The sequence below is a fragment of the Lepisma saccharinum genome, chromosome 16, assembly GCF_977018435.1.
Source record: "Lepisma saccharinum chromosome 16, izLepSacc3.1, whole genome shotgun sequence".
NCBI classification, from domain to species: domain Eukaryota; kingdom Metazoa; phylum Arthropoda; class Insecta; order Zygentoma; family Lepismatidae; genus Lepisma; species Lepisma saccharinum.
In genome coordinates, this window is record NC_139244.1 from 64,809,358 (window position 1) to 64,836,015 (window position 26,658).

The 26,658-nt window shown below is 38.4% G+C and overlaps 2 protein-coding genes across 5 annotated transcripts in view; one reads left to right on the plus strand and one right to left on the minus strand.

Moving 5' to 3' along the window:
* Window positions 1-26,658, minus strand: part of LOC146000511 (neurobeachin-like protein 1) — a 723,922-nt gene that overhangs the window by 217,687 nt on the left and 479,577 nt on the right. The window lies entirely within an intron of this gene.
* LOC146000513 (uncharacterized) lies at window positions 22,260-26,059 on the plus strand. Its single transcript, XM_083138255.1, has 2 exons — window positions 22,260-22,345; window positions 25,283-26,059. The coding sequence occupies exons 1-2, from the start codon at window positions 22,322-22,324 to the stop codon at window positions 25,973-25,975; spliced, it is 717 nt and encodes a 238-aa protein (XP_082994381.1). The 5' UTR covers window positions 22,260-22,321; the 3' UTR covers window positions 25,976-26,059.

A 26,658-nucleotide genomic window follows, 5' to 3' on the forward strand; every position in this document is an offset into this window, starting at 1 on the left:
TTGGGGTTGAACCACCTTCTGGCAAGTCAATTAGAAAGCGGAACGCGGCATTTGAAGAAACTGGTTGCACTTGTAAGGGAAAATCGAACTTCAGTAGGGGAGACGCAGTTCGCAACCTACACGAGGAGTCCTCAAAAGTCTACGTACCGAGCAAGCCGAAACACGGTATTCCACAGAAAACTGTCTGGCGAGTCTTGCGGAAACGTCTTGTCATTAAGTCGTATCGTCTACAGCTGGTGCAAGCTCTGAAACCGAAAGACTGGGATAAGTACTCTTTCTGTGAAAAGTTACAACAGTGCATGGAAGAAGATGGATTCTCAGTTAATCTTCAGTGGCGAATACAAATTCCACATTTCAGGGAAAGTGCAGAGACACAATGTGCGGCTTTGGGGAACAGAGAAGCCACATGCTGTTTTGCAATATGAACGTGATTCTCCAAAATTGAATGTCTTTTGTGCCATTTCCAACAGGAAGGTTTATGGGCCTTTCCTCTTTGAAGAAGGTACCGTGACTGGTGCTACATATCACGACATGTTACAACAATGGTTATTATCACAGCTTGAGGAAGACAGTGTTGATTTCATCTTACAGCAGGATGGTGCGCTACCACATTACCATCGCCAAGTTCGTGACTACCTGAATGAGTGACTTCCTAAACGGTGGATTGGCCGTGCAACGGTGGAATATCAAGACTTAATGAAATGACCACCACGATCCTCAGATCTCACGCCATGTGATTTTTTCCTATGGGGTTTCATCAAGGATCGAGTTTTTGTTCCACCACTTCCTACAACATTGATGGAATTGCGTGAGCGCATCACTACAGCCATAGCCGACGTGGACCCTGACATGCTAGGAAGAGTGTGGTTATAGACTAGATGTGTGTCGTGTAACATGTGGATCGCACATAGGACATTTAAAATATGCTAGGAAAATCTTTTTGAGTTTTTCAATCTGTGTGTGTAATCTCAGTAATTTACGTATCATTACAATGAAATAAATAGACACTGAAATTTTGACTTACGCTGTATATTAGTGACACCGCTGTGTATAGGAAATTGAGCCTGTGGTTTTAATACAGCCTTACATTATGGAAGGACTGTCCAAGAAGAGAAAGAAGAGTGAACAAGACTTACGTAGAAATTTTCAGCAAAAATGCAGGCTCGACCAGGACTCGAACCCAGGTCTCTGGCATACCGTGCCATTGCTCTAAGCACTGAGCTACCGAGCTGGCCTGTCATTGCCTGATTCTTCGCTATCGTTGTTTTACCTGCGTGGAATCTGCGAGGAACACTGGCAGAGACGATTCGAGTCCCGGTCGAGCCTGCATTTTTTGCTGAAAATTTCTACGTAGTTCATCTCCTTTGTGTGCCTAATCTACAATAATAAAGACTTGTATGGAAAAACTTTTGGAGAGTTTTCATGAGAAATCAGTTTCATACTGGACAAATATTTTTCAATATGTTATCACCGCTGTGGAGAGCAAGAAGACAGGGGGAGGAGGTACAGTTACGCACCAATTGTGCATTTAGTATTTCAATATCGCCCGAATGGGCACTGCTACTAAAAAAAAAAACCTTGGTGTATCCAAGAGTATGAATTTCTCTCCATGTTGAAAGTGGAAACGTTTTTTTATGTTGATTTAAGCTGGACATGATGTTTGAAAAATATGATGAATAACAATTTTTGGAATCCCATGTATTCCTTATGGGGAATCAATTCAACATCAGGTTACGGCTAATAAAATGGAAGTTTCGACTTTTCCGCTGGTGAAATGTATTTTCAAACTGCCTATTTCCGTTGACATGTTTTTCTATTCCATCGAAAGTTATATATTCCTAAGAGAACGAATCAAATCATACTCCCATATGATTAATGCTTTTCTCCTTGCCTCCTGGCAGTGTTGCCAAACCTGATGCACATAACTAATTTTCACCTTAAATGGAGTTAAAACTGATTTGAAGGAGCTAGATTTACGAAGACTGGATAAAGTGCCTCTTAGGGTAATGTTAGTTGTCACTGGTATTATCGTTAACTCTAAATTGATGACACTTTATTCTTAGTTCTCAACATCTAGATACGGCGGCATCGCCCATCTCAATAATCCACAGATGGTCGTATGAAATCGAAAATAAAGAATTGCCTGATAACAATATTATGTCAATTTCAAGACAAACACGGCGATATAAAGAAGTAGCTGGGGAGATAAGAGGGAGTGGGACGCAGCCAATATAACAATATTACGTCACATGCAATATGTATAATTATGACAAAATTTGGTGTATGTGGGCCGGAACCAGTGATGGCATCATAGTGGAGCACGGTGGTGGGCGTCCCAGTTCACAGCCGAACGAGTGCACCAAAAAAGAGCCAGATCTGGATCCAAGAGAGCTAAATTGACACACTGCCACGGACGGAAGACCTTGGGAAGAGTCCCGTGGAGACTGTATCGCATGCCGTCGTTTATGCTCGGGACTTAACCTTCAGTTTTAATGTGGGATCTGAGCAACGATGACTAGATGACGCTTGCTCACGAAGGAACACTCGTGCCGAGACCAAGTTCCAACCTATCAGAGAACAATATAAATTTATGAACAATGAAATGTGGTTAGATAATAGCAGAACTCAATTACCATACTTTTCCGGAATATTTTAGACATATTATTTAATCTCTGTTGTCGCTTGCCACCACGCCTCCTCCATTATCCTCGTGCCCACTTAAAAACACGCGATAGTTTCATATAGGACAGGTAACTTTCGAGAATGTCCTCAGAAAATGTCAGGGAGGTGAGGGGTATCCTCATCTACCTAACGAAATACGTATTCAATGGGGTTCTTTTCCCTACCTTTATTGTAGTCTTTAAGATGAAGGAATGCACGTGATAAATATTACAGGAAATTAACTCTTGCGAACAAAAATCTTAATACGTTGCAAAAAAGAAGGGAATGCAAAGATTCGGATTCGATCAACTGAGCGATGGTTCTGCAAGTGGGAAAATGAGATATTGGTTTTACACAGTGCCTCAACACACTGCTCCACAAAGAACGTAAAGCTCGAAATATGGCAGAGGGGATTCATGACGCGCCTGCGTCATGGGAATTTTTTGGGGGGACAAAATTTTAGACCAATTCTATATATCTTCACACAAAAATGGGGGGGGGATCATTTCTTTGATTGACTTGCTATTGATTTTTAGTTATGGTTATTATGTACAGTTTTTCTACCTACGTGTGGGTGATCGCAGCGATAATAATAATAATAATAATAAAATCGCCTTTATTGGAGCGGGCGTGTTTTATTATTAAGGTAAGTGAAGCATCACCTCTTATTCCTGTAGGATCGGTTTAAAAGGAGGGGACATGCTGTTCGCATTAGTTTTTTTTAAAAAAAAAAAAATTAAATTTTATTTTATATGCGGCTTAATACAAGGTTAGTCAAGCGACAAACTGATAAGAATAAGATTAAGTACACTAACAATGCCAGAGAGCCTGAGCAGTTTTGTACGTTTTATGCTAGCAAACATGAAAGGCTATAAATTACCTAAAGTAGACATATATTGATTAAAAATGTCTGTATTATATTGTTCCGCAAATTTTGTCTGACCAAAATAATTTGAGTAAATAATTCGGGGAAGGGGAATATTCTACTTTGTGGGGGAGTGCGTAATAGGTCTTGGGGGGATGGGCACTCCTGATTGAAACAGTATGCCATTTTATTTATTTAGAGCCTTCCTCGACATCTAAATGTTCTTTACGTTGTCATACGACATTAACCTTTCTTCAAGTCTATAAACAACTTATCTCCGACACACACAAACAGAACAAGCGACATGCTGCACTGTTGAAAACTATAACACCATTAAGCCTTGTTTCCATGATATGAAAAACTCAATATGCTGACCAAGGCAGAAATTCATTTAATTGTAAAACATAAACTAAACGTAACGTTTCAACCTTCTAGCAAGGTCTTTTTCAGACTCTGCACCAAGTACAAATGTACTTCATGTATGAATGAATGGGAAAAGAAAGTGATAGAAAAAGGAGGTGACAAAATAATTCTGTTTTGCAGATATGTGGACGATTGTTTTGGCATATGGAAGGGAACGAAGAGGCAACTCGACATATTTGCCAAAGAAATACAAGATGAAGAAAGAGGGATATTATTGGAACTCGAAATAGAAGAAGACGACAAGATAAGCTTCCTGAAAAGGAAGAGAGGACAAGAAATTGAAACCGCTTGGCATCAGAAGAAGTGAGCAGCAGGGGTATTCTGCCACAAAAGAAGTGATGTAAGTGAGGTGACAAAAATAAATTTTGTAAAGAATATGGAGGACAGAATCAAGAAAATATGCACGAAAGAATGTGAAAAAGGAGGCAAAATAAATAGCCTATGGAAACAGCTGGAAAAGAATGGCTATGAGAAGGAGGATAGACTGGACATAAACAGAAGAAGGAAGAAAAGTGGCAGGGGAGAATTGGAAGAGAGAGAAAAAGAGAGAAGGTTTGGAATAAGGAGTATAGGAAGACCACAGAAAATATATACAAAGTGCTTAGGAAAGCGGGCATTAAAACTTACAGAAATGGAGGCAGAAGCATCTTAAGAATAGCGAAGAATGCAAACAAGAAAAAGGAAAACAGAGAAGAGGAAGAGGAAGGGATTATCTACGAAGTGAAATGTAAAGAATGTCAGAGTGAGTAAATAGGAGAAACGAAAAAGAGGCTGAAAGACAGTTTGAAACAACATAGAGATGATGTACGACTTAAGAGAGAGAGAGAGAGAGAGAGAGAGAGAGAGAGAGAGAGAGAGAGAGAGAGAGAGAGAGAGAGAGAGAGAGAGACACAAATGCGATATTTAAACACACGAGAGAAACAGGACATGACATAGAGTGGGATGAGGCTAAGCAGATAGGAAGGGAGAAGAGAATACTAGTGAGAAAAATGGAAGGTCAAGAAAATAGAGAAGAAAGGTGAAGAAGACACAATGAACTGGAATGGGGGACAGAAGATAAACAAAGAATGGAAGAAGGTGTTAGAAAGAGAGGAAAGGACAAGAGAGAAAGAGGAGAGAAGAAGGAAGAAGAATGAAGGAAAAAGAGCGTGAGATAAAGAGTCCAACCACATTTTAGATGGAAGAAAATACGTTTAGCCTTTAAGGTGAAAGTACAGTTGACAAGTTTGTTGACTGGACTCGCTCATATTTAGCAGCCAGACAGCAATGCACACTCGTTTCTGACAAAAAGTCGTCGTGGCTGCCGACGAATTGCGGTGTACCCCAAAGGTCTCCGCTGCTGTTCTCCATGTACGTAAATGATATATCTGGGAACTTTCAATCGACAAATTATCATCTGTACGCTGATGACGTCCAATGTTATTTATTTGTCGTTCCTTAAAACAAGCATCAATATGGCCATAAAAGCCCTAAACGCTGATATTATGAACGTCTGCAAGTGGTCTCAGGCAAACGGTCTACGAGTAAATGCTGAGAAAACGAAATGTATTTTAATTGGCTCACGTCAACTCATTTCCACAACAGAGAAGTCCTCCATCCCTGACATTCTTGTCGAAGGAAACCCCATTTCATTGTTGGTTTCGGTTACAGACCTGGGAGTCGTTGTGGACGAAAACCTCACTTGGAGTGACCATGTGAAGGCCATATGCAAAATATCCTACGCAGCATTACACTCGCTGTATCGCCTTAAAAACATTTTACCGCAAGAGGTAAAGAAAACACTCGTGGAGTCGTTAGTTCTGTCTCAAATAGAGTACTGTGACTTGACGTATATTGACCTCAACTGTGAACTAGCAAGACGTCTACAGCGAGTACAAAATGCATGTGTGCGCTATATTTATAATATCAAATATTTTGACCACCTTACCCCGGCTTTTAAGGACCTAGGCTGGTTCGATCTTTCCACTCGCCGCCGCTTCCACGTTCTTACAGCGCTCTAAAAAATAGTAAACACACGAGAGCCCTCCCACCTACTCTCTCGATTTCAACCCCTAAACGCAGCACACGCCTTTGCCACCCGTTCGAGAGACAACTCTCTGCTGGCCATTCCCTCCCACAAGACAACGTTTTATGGAAATTCCTTAACGGTCACTGCTACCAGAGCGTGGAACGACCTCCCTAATGGCATAAGAAACTTTTCTTCCTTCGGCCAATTCAATTCAAAATTAAAAAATCATCTTCTGGAGTCAACTTACCCAGTACTGAAAACAGGAAAATAAAATTAAATTAAACATTCCTGGAAACTTGTAGGACCAACACCCAGCAACTTTTTCTGTAATTTGAGTATGTTTGTTGTGTGTATGTTTATGTTTTACGTGTAATTTTTTCACCTTTCTTAGTGTGTATATATTTTTCTGTTTCTATTTTTTATGTTTCTTTGAGTGTCTTTCTTTTATTTTTTTATTTTTTGGTATCTTAATGTTCTTAGTTTTTATATATTTCATTATTTGGTATCTTAAGGTTTTTGGTTTTTATATATTTCACAAACAGTTTGCATTCTATTTAATTATTTATTTAAATAAAGGTGAAATTTTATTTTATCTTTAGGTAGAAATCTCTATTTTACCGTTTTTAATTTTATTTATGAAAATGATTTTTTACGATAGTTTTCCACTTTTCTCATAATTTCACAAACATTTACATCTTAAATTGCCCACGTGTTTTATTCAAAAAATGTTATGCCTGGCGAAAAGTATACATTTCTTTCGATAAAATGATCCATAAATAAATATAATACTATTCACAAGTAATTATCGTAAAAGTTTGGAAAACAAAATTCAATTCAAAATTCAACAATTCGCACAGCAAATAAAATAGGAATGTTCATAATAAATGAAATGAAATAAATAGTTGCTAGAGTTAAGAAAAAAATTGGAGGCAATCAAACGGGAATCGAACCCAGCACATCTACGTTTGAAGCTAACACGCTACCACCACATCACCGGGCCTTCTGAAAGAGGGACAATATATTCGTCTCAATAAGTAACGCTTGCTAAGTTTCCAATATTTGAAGCGCTTTTTTCTCGGAAATGACTAGCTAATGTAATTGTTGTTGTGCGTCACGGAGTTATCTTTGCTGCAACATTTGAGCACACAATCGAAAAATACAGAAGAAATGTTTTTTCTGTACACCATTTCTTTTCTCTGAGATAAAAAAATATCCAGAGTCCAAACTCACTTGCTAGTTATATGTGAAATATATACTTTTTAGGTAAACATTCATTTTCCAGGTGGAGGCCGTGGCCTTCCCTTGCCCCCTTCCGGACGTCCATGCAATGAAACGCCACTCAAAGAAAAAATCACCAAGAAAAACAGTCAATCAGTAATGAGATATAACGTCATTTCTAGATTTGCACACATGAACTTCCGAAATTTATCTATCAAAAATGAAATACGTGTTGCTAAAAACATAAAATATATTTGTTAAAAAACTAGATAAAAATTAAAAATATAATTTCTAAAGAGAAAAATTATCGTTCTCCTGCGGTGGACTCGAACTCGCAGACCAGACTTACCTTAAGTCCACCTGCTCTAACCAACTGAGCTACCCAGGAGAACTAACAAAGAAAGCTAAAAAGTTATTGTTAAACTGACACATGGTATTTGCACATGGAAAACATTGTGGGGCCATTTTGGCATTTCAATTCTCGTGTTATACAGCAGTTCCCCTTTGAAAATAACATGCGAAAACTTTTATTTTCACTATATCAAAGCATAAATGTTAAGATTCAGTTTCCAGTCCTAAGAAATCTTTCTCAAAATTGGTGCAATACCAAGACAACAGCAAGCAAGCATCTTAAACAATGCACATTAACATTAACAATGATTCAAGCTTTCTCGGATAGATGGCACTACATTAGCTCCTGCAAATAAGACATTAAAATATGTTGACAACCGAGCAATGGAATTACGTTAAGAAAACTTTAGAGTTATATAATGTACATTAAAGATAAGTTTATTACTACTGTACAAAATCAAGTGTTTTTACAAACTTTTAGAGAGCTTCAGGAAGTTACGGAGTATTTTTGAGAAGAGACTTTGTACAACTATGACAATACTAAAATTGCAACACTTTAGAGTTTACCCAAGGAATAAAAAAGAGACGTCACTCTACAAGGAAAAATATGACAAGTCGAAAATCAAGTCAGTTAGTAGATTGGAGGTGCAGAAATTCTGAGTGCAAATTACTCTCACACTTTAAACGTGTATAATGTTATATAGAGCTACTACAACAAACACAGCGGAACTTTTGTAGTCATATAATTCAAGGTCCGTTAACTTGTTTGCCGCCTGCTTTAGAAGGTCTGTTCATAACGGCCTTTTTGAGAAAGCCGAGGTGGTTGTAAAACTGTGACGTCATATTTTTTGGCCATCCTTAGTGTGAAGGCAAGATGTGCTAGGAAAAATGTTCTGAGTAATCTGAGTAAGTGTGTGTGTGCAACCTCGAGAACAAAAATCTTGATCAGTCTTATCATTTGTTTGTTCAATACAAAACGAAAAATTGTAAAAGCAAAAGAACAGAAAGTACTTCGTGTTTTGTCAATATTGTCGATATTTGAACCGCAGGATCCAAAAAATTAAAAGGACAAATACCATAAAGCAAAAGCAATGGATCCAGAGCTGCTCTTTTTTCAATTCTATCCAGCACTAACCGTGGGTAAATTTGTGTTTTTGCTTACTTGTATTTTCTTTCTATGCACCATTACATTCCTGTATTGTGTAAGTTGTGTAGCGATGCTCTCAATATGTGCTTTTTCTATTAAAAACAATACCGTTGTATGCTTTACAGTGCTGAAAATAGCAGACACTCGGAGAAGTTTCATCTTGTTGACGTCACAGAAAGCCTGCAGGGGTTGTAAACATGGGGGCTGGAAAAAAGGCGAGTTACGACCAGACCTTCAGGAGCGGGGGAAACAAGCAGTCTACGGACCTTGTACTGGAACCACATGGAAAAGAGCCTGCAGTCCTGTTTCCACGTACTCTAGTTGCTTGTCTGTATGATCGCCCCCGCTTGGAGGGGAGGGACAGAGTGGATCATGCTTCCTTATGGTCCTAGTCGAACGGGTGAAGGAGGAGGTGCGTGGGGACTTTTGGCCGAAGCTTTTTTGTTTGTGGTCGCTCTACAGCACAGCACACTACGACGTCAGGGATCCGTGGGGTGGTTCAAATCCCGGCATGGGCTTGTACAGGGTCAACGAAGTCAGTAATAAGTTTGTTTTATAGAGCTTACATTGATACACATGTGTGTTGAATTGTATCTTCTGCAAATATGCTGTATAAAGAAACAAACTGCCGGAGTACTAAGTGAAGCGAGTGTACAATCCTTGTGTGTATCGTTCATCAATTTAATCATAACCACGATCATCCCCAACTTCGCGATTAGCCAAAAGCGACGAAGAAGAGAAATAAAATGAACTAAATCAATCAATCAATCATGCACATTAAACATTGGCAAAACAATACAAGAATGCTGTTTTGGCTCGAAAGAGAGAGAGAGAGGGGGGGGGAGAACTATAGTACGTAATTGTTCATTTGATGTAAGTTGAAATAAGAATTACGTAAATACTATTTATATATTGAAATGTACTATTTTGTATTGTGACTCTTAGATATAAGAGTTTGAATGTCATGTGTTGAATTGAATGGGTAACGAATAATTGCAAGCAATCTGTTTTTCTGCTTTGCGGATTTGTCCGACCCACCTCCCCCATACAACAGACAGCTTCGTTTTGTGCCGTATTCCGTGTTCCTTGCAGGTGACTCAGTGCGATCGGCTAGCGCATTGGTCTTGGGCCCGTTTCAAGATGGGAGGAGGGTGAAACTGGTACATAGCTTGTTTGTGTGTGCTTTCGGGGTTGAGAACTTCGTTCGCTGCGCTGTACGTTGAGTTCGACTTATCCGTACATGGTAGAGACATCGCCTTTGCCAGACAGAACCAGTGTTGCCAGTTGTATTAGAATTATGCTACACCAATTCTGGCTAGAATGAACTAACTAACTAACTCCCTAGCCTTCTTAAACCCGAAGGTTCATGGCTGCAGCAACACAGGCCTTCCATCTTTCCCTATCTTGAGCAAGTTCTATATACTCTTTTCCATCCATACCGATTTCCCTTAGGTCCATCTCAACGTTGTCCTTCCATCTTCGTCTTGGCCTTCCTACAGGTCTCCTACCATCAGGTTTCCCAACAAGAATCCTGTAAACTCCTCTTTCCTCTCCCATTCGTGCTACATGGCCTGCCCACCTAAGTCTTCCTGATTTAATTATTCTAATAATATCTGGACATGAATACAAATTATGTAGTTCTAAATTATGTAACCTTCCCCACTCACCTGTCTCCTCATCCCTTTTAGGTCCAAAGATTTTCCTAAGGATCTTATTTTCAAATACTCTCAATTTATGTTCCTCTTTCAATGTAAGGGACCAAGTTTCACATCCATATAATACTACAGGCAAAACTACTGTTTTGTATATTTTAACTTTTAGTTTCTTAGATATTAAACGAGAAGACAAAAGTTTATGAAGAGAGAAGTAACATGCATTTCCTGAATTAAGCCTACTTTTTATTTCCTCTTTAATATAATTTTCATTTGTTAATATTACTCCTAAGTATTTGAATTTGGAAACTGGTTCAAACGAGTTGTTATCAATAACTAGATTTTGATTATTACCTAACACTTGGTTTCGGCCTGTAAGCATATATTTAGTTTTCTCTTTGCTAACTTCCAAACCTATCTCTTTAGCACTTTTGAAAAATATTTTAGCATTATTCTTAATTGTATTCGCATCATCCCCCAGTAAGTCTACATCATCTGCATATGCTAACAACTGAGTCACACCATTTAATTTTAGTCCTTCTTTAGTTTCTTTTACTTTCCTTACAGCATATTCTAAGGCAAAATTAAAGAGCAATGGAGATAATGCATCTCCTTGTTTTAACCCATCGTGCATTGTAAATTTGTCAGACATATTAATACCCACACGAATTTTACTTTCTGTTTCACTGGTGCATATTTTTATCATACTAACAAGCTTCTTAGGTATTCCAAACTCTACTAATATATTATATAATTCATCTCTTTTGACCGAATCATATGCTTTTTTGAAATCAATGAATAGCTGATGGACATTTTGATTATATTCCCACTTTTTTTCAAGTGTCTGTCTGATGTGAAAAAATTGATCTGTTACGTTACGTTATGTTACGTTTAAATCCACATTGATAATCACCTATAATTTCATTAGCATATATTAGTCTTGTTAAAAGAATGTTAGATAATATTTTATATGTTGTTGAGAGTAGAGAAATTCCACGGTAATTATTGCAGTTCATTTTATCACCTTTTTTAAACACAGGAACAATTATGGATTCTTTCCACTGTTGAGGGATTTCTTCTTTATTCCATATTAAACAAATTAATTTATGAATTTGACATATTAATGAATTTCCACCATATTTAATTAACTCAGCTGGTATTAAATCAATGCCAGGTACTTTGTTATTCTTTAATATTTTAATAGCATATTTAACTTCAGTCAAGTTAGGTTCTGGAACTAAATGTTCTGCTGTGTGGACTTCATTTACTTCTGATTTATCTCCTACTTGGACATTTAAAAGGTCATTAAAGTAGTTCTTCCATCTATTTAGAATATCGCTTGGGTCAGCTAGGAAATCACCGTCTTTATCTTTTATCAAGTTTACTTTAGGTTGCCACCCCTTTCTAAACTCATTTACACCTTTATATAAATCCCTGATATTTTTATTTTTGCTGTTTGTTTCAATTTCGTCAATTTTGCTTTTCAAGTAATCTCTTTTTTTAATTCTAAACGTGCGGTTAACTTCTCGCTTTATTCTATTATAATTGTTTAGATTTGTATCATCGAAGTTATTTAACTACATAAGTCTAGCCTGATTTCTTATTTCTATTAGATTATAACATTCATTATCAAACCATGGCTTACTTTTTCTCGGTTTATGGTATCCTATACTTTCTTTAGCTGCTGATTCTATTGCATTACGTATGTGCTCCCAATTCTTATTTACGTCTGTTTCATTTATATTTTCATCATCATTTAAATCCTGCAAAACATCAAATCTATTTGACAGTTTAATTTGGTAATCTTTCTTAATTCTTTCATCAGTAAACTTTCCTGTATCAAATTTTATAACTTTTAGATTTTGTTGTTTATGATTTATCACTGAGAGTCTTTCTCTTAATTTAGCAATTACTAAATAATGGTCACTGGCACAGTCAGCACCTCTATGTGTACGAACGTCAATTATACTAGTATGCCTTCTCTTATCAATGAGAATATGATCTATGTGATTATGAGTTTTATCATCTGGAGAAGACCAGGTATATTTATGGATATCTTTATGTTTAAAAGTTTAGAATGTTCTCTTCTAAAAGTATTACTTGCGCGTGTTGTTCTTCTCTTCACTGTCATAAAAAGAAGCCTTTAAAGGCTGTGTTCTCTTGTATCATTACATGCATATTATGTGTGCTTATCAACTGTGATATATGGACATTTAATGAAATTTGTAACGCCGCTGATACATGGATGTCTTCAGGATTTTTTCCAGGAAGGGACAAGCAAGGAACTTTTCCAAGGGAGGAGGGACGACGACAATGAGGCAGAATTTTCCCAAAATTGTATTACTCCCTTTAAAAAAACCTCTTCAATTTCAAGTTATCATGTTCCTGCAACGCCCTTGCAATTTTTCAATCTATACACAAGTACATCGTCGCTTCCGAACAATAACTTTTCACCTTTCCTGCTTTCAGATTACCGACATACGAAGTGGCATGTAATTCAAATGGTTTTGAAGAAACCTCAGTTTTATAAATAATGTTGGATGGAATTAGACAAAAAAATGTTACCTTCCAGTGGGCTCGAACTCAGGTTGCCCGCATGCTAGTCCGACGCGATAACCAACACTCCAAACGAGACAACACGAAACGTTTTTGCAAGTAGTCGACTAAACCGAAAATTTATTTTCAGATTGCTAATTCCCAAAGTATAACATGGCCTGGCAGATATGTCTTGAATTTTCTGTACTTTTGTTATTTGAGTAGCTTTGGTCTCTCCCTAAGTTAATCACGGGAATAGTGAGGAATGTTTTTTAGACGAGGATGATAAATAGACACCCAGAAATAATCACCCTCGCAAAAAATCCAGAACTCAAGCCTGAAACCTTCGATGTGAGGTGTGTATCTTGTTCTAACTATATCTGTGTGTTTTCGTTAGATTCATGGTATTTCGTGAGTAGATATGAAGAATAGTAGCTACGGAACCATTGAGAAGATATCCTTCGCCAAGATAGAGAATCTCTATATATCTTGTCATAGAGAACCTATTAGAAGAATGAAAGGACAGTAAACTATTAAATTTGATGTTTATCCTTTCGTTAAAATGCCTAGAAAACAATATAATATACTTGTTCACTGCTAGAAAATTTTTTAAAAAGTTGCCCATTGTGGGGATCGAACCCAGGCCTCGCTGATGAAAACTCAGCACGCTAACCAACACTATATCAATAACACTACATTTTCTTTTCTCCAGTCAGTCTGTTTCTTCCTCAACACCTGAAAAAGCAAATCCATCTTAATTTGACTGATAATTGTTTCATTGTCTATTGATAGAAACCACGTATGTCAAAAATAGACGCATTCGTTCTGTTTCGCACATCATGCTTCTCCGTTTACTGTTATTTGGACATTCACTTGGACGTTAAAATTTAGCTTTGTCTGTGTGTTTTCACGTGCATGTGTGTGATAAGAGTGGTGTGAACGTGTGTTGGATGTTGTTCTACATATTATTTTCGTTCAAAGCATTAATATAATTGTAAAATATAGAACTTAGTGTAATGCAAGGAGTAAAAATATAAACCGTCAGGTTCGTACCCAAACAACATTAAATAAAGGAACGTAACGTGGACCGAGTATTATTCCATGTCGAGAACACGAGACATTAATTCCGACAATCTTCATCTCGTATTTCTCTTTGGCATCACTGCTCCATTTCCCAAGATGTATACCCTTGACTGGTATACAAGCCGCAGAATTGCAATGCTGTTTGGGTTGTCTACTCACAAGGCGCTTGGTGGTCAGACACCGAGGTTTTGTTTCAGTGCTTCTTCAATAGGGTCGTTACAACCCAGCAGTGTCCAAGACTGTACAGGAGTTACAAGGACAAACAAATGAGAAATGGTCGAGCGACAAGTGCTGGACCATTTGGTTGGTATTGACCCTGAAATTTTACGCAATGGCCAAAAAACAATATTTGTTAGAAGGAGTAAAAGAAACAAAAATTTTATTCTTTCTAGAGAAAGAGCATGTCTTTGCAATGATTTTTAACATCAAAAAATTTTGCTTCCATCAAACCTAGTTTCCCACCACAAAAATTAGGCTACAAGTCCATTATTAGTCTATTTATAGGCTTTTGTAAAAAATTTGGGTGCTGATGTATTATTATCTGAAATCCTCATTATTTCATTAAACTTTGTGTGACATTTATTGGTTAAAAACAAAATAAATGAAATGTAAGCAAGTGTATCTTGTATCGAGGGTCTCACGAGGGACAGACAACACTGATTTCATGACATTTGTAAGTGCTATAAAATGAAAATCGTTTGAGATAGAGTGAAAAAGAATTAGGGAGTTTCTTTCAGCCATAAGGGAAGGTTGTGTACCAAATTTCATCGAAATCGGAGATGGTGGTTGACAAAATGTTAGTTTATTTCATTGATTTGATGAGGAATGACTCCTTTTCACACATTAAAACCAAATGTTCCCTTAGATACTAAGAACTACTAAAAATATGAATTAAATATTCAATAAGTAGAAGCACTACGAACAATTATATTTTAATGAGATTGCTCATTACTTAACGCAGCAAAATATCCATGGTAGTGCTTCCGAGTACAATTCTCCATTTGCTGAATTTCACATTAGATGACATTTGCTGTCTAAAGAGCCTCGGTAGCTCAGTGGTTAGGGCGTCTGACTACCATGCGAGAGACCTGTTCTAGTGGCTCCGGCGCCCACCCAACGTCGTAAAAAGTGGGTACGTGGAGGAAACTCTGGGGGGTAAAGGTGGCCTGGGGTGTGGTACTGAGCACATCATCCCCAGCTTCGGCCGAGATCATGAAAATGTGGGGCCTTAACCCCACAACCTCTATCAAGGACGCATTTAGGGGGGTCCAGGGGGTCCGTACCCCCCGAAAAACTTATCAAGTACTAAAATTAAATAATGAAAAATATATTTGTTTATCCTTCGTTGTATAATTTCCTCAACTTATTTGAAGACAAGGATTATATTGGGATCATACGGCTTTGAACAACAGGAAGAACGTATTTAGGGAGGATCCAGGGGTCCGGACCCCCCGAAAAACTTACCAAGTACTAAAATTAAGTAATGAAAATATTATCATTTGTTCCATAATCGATGGTTATTAATTTCCTCTAAACTCTTTACGCAAGGATTATATTGGGATTATACGGCTTTGAATGACATTACAAAGAAGATTTATGTACACTACTACTCAAAATAATATGCATAAAATATTAATCAGTAACTTACTTTATTCATCTATTTGACATGAATTTCATTGCCTGGGCACTTGTTTCTATGTAAATTATTCCGATCTTAACTACAGGCAAGCTACTTAATAAATATGTGCTGTTATATTTCTATTAATATACAGTATTTTTACCTATTCGTGTAGTAATAATATAATATTAATTTATGTATTGTAATTAGTATTAATTTGATTTAATATAATTATTTTCATTTAAACATTTTTATAAAAAATATTATTATTATTAATAATAATATTATTCCTGAGACACTTGGTTCGGACACCCCTGAAACCTATTTCTAGATACGTGCCTGCCCCCTATATGCCTTCATGTCTTTGTGCAAAGCACAGGGGAGAACTTTACTTTACTTTTTGCTTTCTAATTTTAAAGCTAAATACTCACTTGCATATCACTATTCCCACGCATATCATCGAACATTCGTGCTTGTTTCACAGGCTTCAACCGGAAGGGATACTTGTGGACTTGATCTGATAAACAAACAAACAATTTCTAATGATTCTCTTCTGCCGAATGGATATTGCAGTGCGAAATGAATACGATCAGATAGTTGAGGAATGAAGCACAAGTACGGAAATTATAATTAATTGCTGCAAGGTAAAGAGAATAACAGGTCTCTCCCCATGATAAATGAAAAGCTTAAATTAGCATGGCAAAGACAGGGAAGAAAATGAGGGTCTTTATAGCGCTACTGTATGTATAGAAACTTCTTGTCATGTGGATAACACTGGTCGACATGGGTTTCGATGTCACGCAGATGGCTGTTGTCTCTGAATAATTTCAGCATGCTGGTTCCAAAAATGAAATCCATTTTTAACCTACACGTCTATTTTTCAGAAAACAGCAATCGGCCTTAATTTCACAATAAAATGTTTAGATGACTCTGTTTAGATGGTGGAAAAGTATTGATTTTTCTACAATACAAGTCATCCAATTTTGAACTATAAATGAATATAGAATTGTAAACATGTAATCCACCTTCCATATTCACGTGACACATTGGTATAGCAATTGTATGGACTTTGGTTACGTAAGTTTTATTTTCGAAACCCCTCATAAAAATTGTCTTAATAAAATGACCAAAAATCAATGTTATAATATGGTGGGTTGATTGAAACTTGCTTACGTGGAGAAACCCCCTGACGTGATGCGTAGAAATAGATGTCATTTCCGTGATCAGTATTCAAAATACTTCTAGAATCACATATTGGTCTGAAAATATCCGATTTTTTTTTTTTTCAAAATATCGACCAGTGTAATCAGGTTTCAACGTATTGGCCATATTCTGTTACACCGTCGATATAAATAAAACGCGAGATGTTCTTGTTTCATGCATAAAACCATGCGTTTAAAATTTATACAACACCCACCTTTTAACTGAATAGCCAAATATTAAAATTATATACCTAGTCATATCATAAATTCTGTTACAAAGTTAATAACGAACTACAGGCACAGTGAGCAAGCTAATGTATTAATATTTGGATGTAACAAAGGTACAGGTCTTGCCAACACAGAGCACCAATCTCTGTTCAAAATGGCCACCTCTGACCTTCACACAGGCCCGAAGTCTCAGAGTCCAGTCATCGATCGCAGAACGCACGGTCTCGAGGGGAAAGTCCGCCACTGCCTTCACAAGAGAACGCTTGAGACTCGCAAGGTTTGGATGCCTCTTCCTACAGACCATGCCCTCCAAAACGGACCACAACCTGTAGTCCAATGGGCTGAGGTCGGGGCTGCTGGAGAGCCAATCAGCCGGAGGAATGAAATCAGGCACATTTCTCTGAAGCCACTCCTGTGTGGTCTTTGCCTTGTAGGCCGGTGCTGAGTCCTGCTGGAAGCTCCACGGCTCATTGTTGAACATAGAGCGGGTCAACGATTTCACAGTTGGCTCCAATACTGTCGCTTGGTACACTTTGCAGATGTTTTCACACCATGTTCAAAGAAGTGGAGGTCAGTTGTGCCATCGTACGAAGCCCCCCACCAAACCATCACTGAGGCGGGATGATGGCCTCTGAGGATCCGTGGCGTGTTTTCACGAGCTTCCTGGGATGTCGAGGCATGAACACGGTCGTTTTGACGATTGTAACACTCTTCAATCGTGAAGATGTTTTCGTCCGTGAAAAGGATCCTCCTGTGGCCACCATTTGCATAACGCTGAAGGAGTCTTTTTGTTTTCTGCTCCCTCTGGACCTTAAGCTGTGGAGTGAGGAAGTGACCAGTACTTCGCCGATAAACGCGGAGCCCTAGGTCACTTCGGAGCACACGCGACATTGACATTTTCGAAATGTTCAGCTCTCGAGCCATCACTGCTTGTTTCCTGACAGGATCTCGTCCAATCCGAGCCGCCATTGCTTTCACGAGCTTGTGGCTCCTCACGCTACGAGGTCTACCTTTCCTGGGGCGGTCCTCAATTGTCCCTGTGTCACAGTATCTGTTGATGGTCCGATGCATGAACATCCTGCTGACATTCAGCTTTTTCAGGGTGTTGAAAATGTCCGATGGTGATTTGCCAACTTTGTGCAGTACGACTACTGCCACACGGTTCTCGTATACACCCCCACTCCATTCGACTCGCAATGAAATTCACCTTTCCGCTACCACAGCTACCACAATGATACTGGTTGTTGTTTGATCCAACATTATGGGGTTACCTTGCCAACCAGTGTTGCCATCCCTGTCTAAACGTTGTAACAGAATATATGATATGACTAGGTATGTACTCATATTAGTTCCTTATTTTAAACGAGACCGGTTCAGCCACTAATTGTATGTGCAGTTACCGGCAATAAAAATAGGACGTCTAGATCATGAAATATCCGCTTCCTTGAAAGGCGTTATGTGCGTTGCCTAACTTTACGGCGGTAGCAGAACTTGTTGCCGTACAGTTAGGCAACACGCATAAATCCTTGCAGAGAAGCAAGTATTTCAGGATCCGGGCGTCCCTTTTTCATTGCCTGTGACTGTACATATAATTACCGTAGAGATTTCATACGTTGAAAAAGCAATAATGGATGAAAGAGACATGTGCACCAATCGCTTGTCTTCCCACTACAACGTCAGAGAAATGTCTTCGTGAGATTTCTTCTCAAACTAATGGATGTCACAGTGAAGAAGTCTGTGGCAGATTAAACGAAATATCGATCCTCTCTCAGTAAAATGCTTCAATTTGGTGCCATGTCATATTTTCCAATACACCGATACTTGAACGGAACCAGACGAGCAAGAAGCTTCGAAATCTCTAAGGTGAACAAAGCTACGCCTGATCGCCTCGCAGGAGCCATCGCATAGTGTTCTACCATATATATATATATCGGTACACTTGCAACTACTAAATCAGTTAAAACCATACACAAAATTACTGTAGTGCAAGAACTACGACCTTCATCTGGGAGCAGAATATGCGAATGCTTGTATGACGTGAAATTGCTTTTCATTTTATTCTTACGTTTTCTATCGGGGAGAAATAAATATTTTACGTAAACTTAAAAAAAATACAGCGTATAACTCTGGAGTTTCAAACACGTGTATATTCTTATTTTTGTTGCATCACACAATGATATTTTCAGCGTAATCGTGAAGCGACAACAAGCAAGTTTTACTTCACACATTTCTCACCAGATAACAGCAATGTCATATAGCTGTACGGGCTAGTCTGTATAGCCAGAGCGGTCCCAATCCTTGGGCATCGCGATGTTCTGATTTGACGCCAATGGGGTTTCTCTATCTTTTCTTTCGGGCAACGTAAAATACATTGTGTATCAAGAAAAAATTAAGTCACTTCAGCTTCCTCTCCAAGGAATAACAGTAACCGCAGAAGAAATTCCTATAAACATGTTCAACCGAGTGTGGACTGAAGTGGAGTATCGGTTTAATGTCTGAAAAACTGTAAATTGTACGTAATGAAACTTTCAACATTGTACTTTCATAAAATACGTTTCTTACATGTATGATTCAAAATGCGATAAATTAACTTGAATTCAAAACCCCCGGAGTTACTTTTCGACACTCTGTAGTATAAAATCACAATTCGAGCAAGAAAAATAACGTTCGTGGCTTAAATTTATGCCGGCACGCTAGAACAGAGTGTAATTATCGTGCGGTGGTCAGTCCAAGATTCTCGATCACTTTACCAACTGTTGCTGAGAGTAGAATATGGAAATATACAGATGAACCTTCAAGCTACTGCATTCAATTCTAACTATAGAACAACACATATGAAGAACGGAAACAGTCAATTATATTTCGCAAAATGACACTAACCTTCAATCTCTGCAAGAATTTGTGAAAACTACTCTACATTCTTACCTGGCATTACAACTCGTGTGCGGTATAAGAAAACCCAACAGCAGACGTCTGAATCCACTTACCTGAAACAAAGAAATAACAAGATGAATAAAATTAAACAAAATTATGGATTACTATAATTAGATTGCATATTTAAAAGATTAAACTAAATGTAGATTTCTGACTATTGATATATATATATATATATATATATATATATATATATATATATATATATATGTATGTATATATATGTATATATATATGTGTGTGGGGGGGGGGTGTTATACCCACACATACTTGGGAAAATACTGACGACCGTAATAATGTACTTCTCTTGACGAAAAATATCCTAATGAACGTTTTAGAATTTCTTACTACAAATGATGTGAAGCTAATTACAGAGATTAATTGTAGGAAATTGGGAAATTATCATCAATATTCCGCATACAATCATCATGATCACAATATTACATTTTATTTTCCAAACAATTTATTTACGTTCGAAGTCGAGCACAATAGTAGGAGCGAGTAGATATATCTGGATTTTCTTTATCCACAAAGCCCACGGCGACTGTAGGAAAAAAAAACTTTTGGGTGGCAGCAACTCAATATATGTAAAAATTCACAATACACCATTTTATTTCGGAAAATTAAATATCTATATACACCAGCAAAGGGCAAGGGGATGTAATCGAAAACGTTAGAATCCATCACCTTGGTTTCAGGTTAACTTTTTTAAATAGCAAGTGGTCATACGTATCAAAACAGGATAGTCATTTCTCAGAAATTAGTTTCTACACACACACACACACACACACACACACACACACACATACTGTATATGTGATCAGCAATACGTTCCAACGGCCTTCTCCCCTACCCCCAGGTAATAATTTATTAGAGACTATGCACAGACGATTTATGCATGGGGAAAAACTGGTAATCTGAAACTGAAATCGGTCACCCGGGAAACGAAACCAGTCCGGCGTTCAGATTCCACCACGAGGGTGTCCGGCATGTTTCTTTTTTCCTCCGAATGGCTGAATTTGGCTTTCAAATGTCTAAATTCAAGGGAATTAACGATATCACAAATTACTGTGTGGCCAAACCCTCCAAGGACTCTACTAAAACACGCAATATATATATATATTTTTTTTTATATACATAACCTACAAGAATGTAATCGAGTCGGAGATTTCAAAAATGTCTTTATTTCTATTTCGAATAATTTAAGTTGAATTATTTGCATCTTGCGTTCATCTGGACATCGAATATGAGCTGGAGAAATGAATGATGACACAATAAACAAGACATCTACATCCTGAAACACCCGTTTCCCTGCACGGAGTAATGTCTGTTGCCTAACTCAACGGCGATAGCTGAACTTCTTATTGAAAAGTTGCTATTAAAGTTGGCTTATCGTCTTGAGTTAGGCAACACACACAATGCATTGCAGGGTAGCCGGTGTTTCAGGATCTAGGTATCACATTTGTATTGCCGATTCCTGCACAATAATGCACCAATGACGTAGCCAAGGTTCGATCTTGGAACCTCAGGCTTCTTTTAGCGCATTACTCTGGTCACTTTACATTCAAAAATGCAAACACGAACAAAACGTGAATATTTATATTGCACACCTAGAGAAGGACGTACATCTCATGCTCCACCACAATGGCCTCCAAAACAGAAAATATTTCTACACAGTCATATTGTCCTGTCTTTGCTTGAGGACATTGTATTATTTTTTTAAACATGCCAACTGGAACCATATTTACCAAAATAAGCACTTACGATGGGAAGAAATACTCATTTCACGAGCCCGCGGTGTCCTTGCAAGACTCCACGGAAAACAGTTTCAGAAACATCGCGGAAAGCCTTTCGTGATCATAGCTTGCCTAATCATCCACATGGTAAAATGGTACGTAACACGTTGGAGGGCGTAACGCTCGTAAACACTTTCATCACAACCTTTTATGGAAAAAATAATTAAATTTTGCGTTATTGCGTTTGAAATATTAGCTTAGGAGATCACTTCGTCGCCGTACGTGACAATAGTAAACGGTTCTGCATCGTCACGACAAGTTGCTTTCAGTTATGTCATGTGTTATTTAGCTGATGGAAACGAGAAGAATGAAACATTGACATAACTCAAATGGCGCGGGCAGGAGCTTATAGTGGGAGTGGGCACAATTCGCTTCCCCAGCCACCACCCGTATTAGCCGCAGATAATACTCTCGACCTGTTTCTGTCTTCCTGATCCTCGCTCGGGCGGGGTGGAAAGCTTCGAATATAACCGAGAACAGGTTCAGGGCGCGCCAAGAAAGGGAAATCTCTTTGCTTGTGTATATATATCGAAGGAGACAAAGTTGCAAATATAGTTCGTGATAACTACGTGCCTAGTTATTTCTTGTTAGGCATCCAATATGGGACTCAAGCTTTTTTCACAGGTGAGAAGGAGGAGAGATGTGAGGTGCGAAAGGTCGTGTCGGATAATTTAGAAATGCGATGACGTAACTTTCTTCTAAAGTGATACACATACATAGAAAGCGTGAGCTGATTTACGTTGGTACATAAGAACAAGAAACTTTTTTGCTGAATGGTACGTTATTCTAAATAAAGTTCGTGGAATATATCCATTCTGTGTAGTGCGCGCGTTATAAGGGCTACGGGGTGCGAAATCATTGAAAACGTTAGGGGTGAGGAAGATGTTAATTGACACACACATACTCATTAATATATGTATGTATACATATATTATATATATCATGATGTACATATTTATTATGTATTACATACACAAGTAAATAACTAAATATTTTAAAACATTATTATTATTAAATATATAAAATGAATTAATTCGTTACTTTGATACACACACACACACACACACACACACACACACACACACACACACACACATACTAATCCCTTTACCAACTGGTAAAAACTGTCAATAAATGACAAAAAAAGTATGTTTTTGCACTCTAATAAATTAGATTTGATACTTATATTTATCTTGCATTCTTGTTTTCGTTTTGTAATATATTTTGGTTTAGATCTCTTAATGGTCTCTTCAATGAGGGAGAGAAACATGCAACACTAATAAACACACTATATTTTGTGTATTTCCGATATTATCCTTAGTGAAGAATATTTGAATTCAAAACTAATTGCTAATCTTTTTGTTATAACAAAAAACATCCCCTCCCGCAGTGGAAATTTCTGGTAGGACGGATTTTTAAGGGCAAGAAGTAGTAGTAGACAAGGTTGTTTACGGAAATCTCCCCCGCCCCTCCCAAGATTTCGCACCCTGCTGGGATGTAATTGTAAACAATGTATGCGGAGTACGATGCAGTTACGATGTCGAGTTGGTGAAAATCATAGTTTCAGCTGGAAAGTGAAATGAATGAGAACTTGATAATTTTTCTCATGCTCAGAGCAGATTTTTATTAGCGTATTTTCAATAACAAAATGTCACTATTGCGAATACCTTCATGAGGGAACCTGAGAATCTGACCGTGTTCATCTTCGGTCTCGAAGTGTAGAAGAACCACGCCGTGTACTTCCATCGTGGATCACAGAGATCCCTCGATTACATGGCAGCAGAGTCACCACCACGCCATATACGGTAGGAGGCCCCGGAGCAGGAAGAACATTAGATTCTGCTTATAATTCCGAGGAATAAGAATAGAAAAAATCGATTTGACTTCGCTTTTCTGCCACTTTTGGCTTATCGCGAAGATGAGGATGGAAATTGATGAAGGGACTCTCACAAAGAACACCTATGACCAGGCCTGGATTGGAATCCTGGGGCCTTAACACGCTGTGCTAACCACTCTGGCAGGGAGGTTGGCGAATATCTCGGCACGTTTCAAATGTAGTCCGTAGTTTAGGAGACAGGGGTCTAAATTAAACAGGTCACAAATGTTGTGACCACGATAACTGATTAGGCGTAGGGCTACGCTTTTAAAATGCACAACTCAAAGTGCATTTAATAAAGTTTTTAACTAGGCTATATATCGAAAAAGGTGGAAAGGTTTAGTGGAAAAGTTTAAACACTTTAATGCTGGTTTTAACATTTTCATTGGACAGTAGTCCATGGTCGAAACTCAGCCTTCTTTAACCAAAAGTTGCACTTCCCCAACCTCCCCTCTCTGTACATTATGAAAACTCTGGTAACTGCCCTCATAAAGTACATACAATTTTAAACGCTAATGCTAGCAGTTTTAATTTGAAATATCTTTGAACCGAAAATAACGCTTTAAAATATAATCTCTAAATCTTATAATACTTTAAGTCTACTTTATTCAATAAATTTCACTTCTGTATTATTAAGCGAAGTTTCATGAACGATTTTCAAAATGTTCGGTTCAAATTGTCCAAGTGGAAAACTGACCTTAAAGAGAAAGATACGAAAATTCCATTATGGCGCCTTGTTTCAAGATGAGGGACAGTTACGTCGAACACCTCTGCATAACGAACCATTATTATGGATGGAGATGCTATATCCGAAGATCTGTGCTTTAATTATTCATGTAATAGGAATATCACTTATTGACTTCACTGCGTAAGGGACGTTATCTCTCTATGTATATCTTAAAATGGAGAAGAGAACAGATTGCATTTACATTACCTCATCCTACCTTGATATAGGTTGTTCATGATCAGGTTACAAATTATAGAGCTTCAAAAGTGTTAATACCACACAGAGAAATCTGCTACAAATTCCATCAATTAATCGGTTGTATCTTGGGGTTTCATACCTCAAAATAAATCTAACAAAATTGCTGAACATGTTTCTCGATAAAACGATTTAATTTCGAGTTAATACAATTAATATTTAATTTTTATATTTCCATGTAATAAGACAGGAACAAATATGTGAAAAATTTACACTTTATTAAATATATTTATAGAAATATTCTCACTTTACAGCAAAAACGTTAATATTGGTTCATTGGTTCTCTACATACTGAGATTTTCAAAATTGATACCAAAAATCAAGATGGCGGTGGGTCGGGCACCTCCACAATGGGCGCACATATAAGTGGTGTACGTAAATTTAGTGTGTAAATTTTGTTGCTTTTTTGTGGTGTGTAACGAATTTTCTTAACAGACCCGGGTATAAGTCTTGATATGATATTTTGTTATTTTGTGTCACCTTTCTTATTCTTTGCTAATCGCCACGGTGAGGATGAGGGATGATATAATGAAATTAATGAAGGGACACTCTCAAGAACACCCATGGATTCGAACTCGGAACATTTGCAACGCACATGTCTTTCGCCATAAATTAGACTCGGAGATCTATCCGAGAGACAAGTTTTATATTTATTATCGTAAGCGGAAGTTCAATATTAATACATTTTCAATTCTTTCCTCAGCTTGTTGCTTTTGCAAGTTTCGCTTCGCTCGCTGCAGCCGGCGTGGCTCCTGCTTTGGGAGTCCGTGGTTACCCTCTCTCATATGCCGCCCACGCCCCAGTCGCCGCCTACGCTGCCCACGCCCCAGTTGCCGCCTACGCCGCCCCAGTGGCGAAGGCCGTCGCCGTCGATACCGACTACGACCCCAACCCTCAGTACAGCTACGCCTACGACATCCAGGACGCTCTCACCGGAGACTCCAAGGGACAGCAGGAGACCCGCAGCGGAGACGTCGTCCAGGGCAGCTACAGCCTGGTTGAACCCGACGGCACCCGCAGAACCGTCGAGTACACCGCCGACCCAGTCAACGGATTCAACGCCGTCGTCCACCGTGAGCCAGCCGTCGTCGCCAGCAGAGCTGTCGCTGCACCTGTCGCGGCCTATGGTGCTCCCGTCGCCCCACTGGCCCGTTACGCAGCTCCCGTGGCTAGGGCAATCGCCTCCCCCTTCGTAGCACCCTACGCTCGATACGCAGCAGCCCCTGTGGTAAGGACAGTGGCTCCGTACGCAGCCCCCTTGGTGAGAACGGTCGCTCCGTACGCAGCACCCGTCACGAGAGCAGTACCCGCCTACGGTGCACCTCTCGGTGCAGCCATCGCTGCACCGGCGGTGCACACTTCATATGCAGGCACCTACGCCACATACGCTTATTAGAAATGCACCAATTAATTGCTCAATCTAATTGTTGTAACAATATTGTTCATATGTTGTTTGTACATTAATAAATTTTGTATTGTATTCATTTGTGTGTTTCTGAATGATGAAAAGTTTTTTCCTGCATAAAATCCAGTGTCTAAATACAAAGAAATAAGTACATTTTTTATGTTTACTTAATTCTCTCCTACGTGCTACATATCTTGCTGCATCGGTGGCCGATTTGGAACTGTTCATTTCAAACTCGCCTGCGAAGGTTCTATCTACTTCTAAACAGAGCCGCAGCCAGGCAGGAGCCAGGGAGCTCAGCCGTCAGTCTCCTCTGAAGTTTGGTAAAACTATTTACTAAAATTTGTTTGCAGTGAGGAGTGAAAATGCAGACAGCAGATATTATTTTGCTCAGAACGTGATAAAGCTTAAATTCACAGAATACTAAGAACAGACATCACATTCGTTTATTTGATTTGCAGAGTACAGGGAAGTAATTAAAATATTCTCTCGACTTCTGATATGAGTGGGAAGAAGGGATCTGCATGATATTGAAAATAAAATGTATGTATTTGGACGATATATATACATTTCCTGTGTCCCATATTAACTTAATGGTACCTTTATCTAATATTGTTAAACCACAGAAAAGATGTTAGACTTTTGAAAATGGACTTGGTTTATAAAGCCCCCTG

Excerpts from the sequence above, each read along its gene's own strand:
- LOC146000513 (XM_083138255.1), top strand. The coding sequence starts at position 22,322 with ATGGGACTCAAGCTTTTTTCACAG. Across the intron at positions 22,346-25,282 it reads GACTCAAGCTTTTTTCACAG|CTTGTTGCTTTTGCAAGTTT; the intron begins GTGAGAAGGAGG and ends TTCTTTCCTCAG.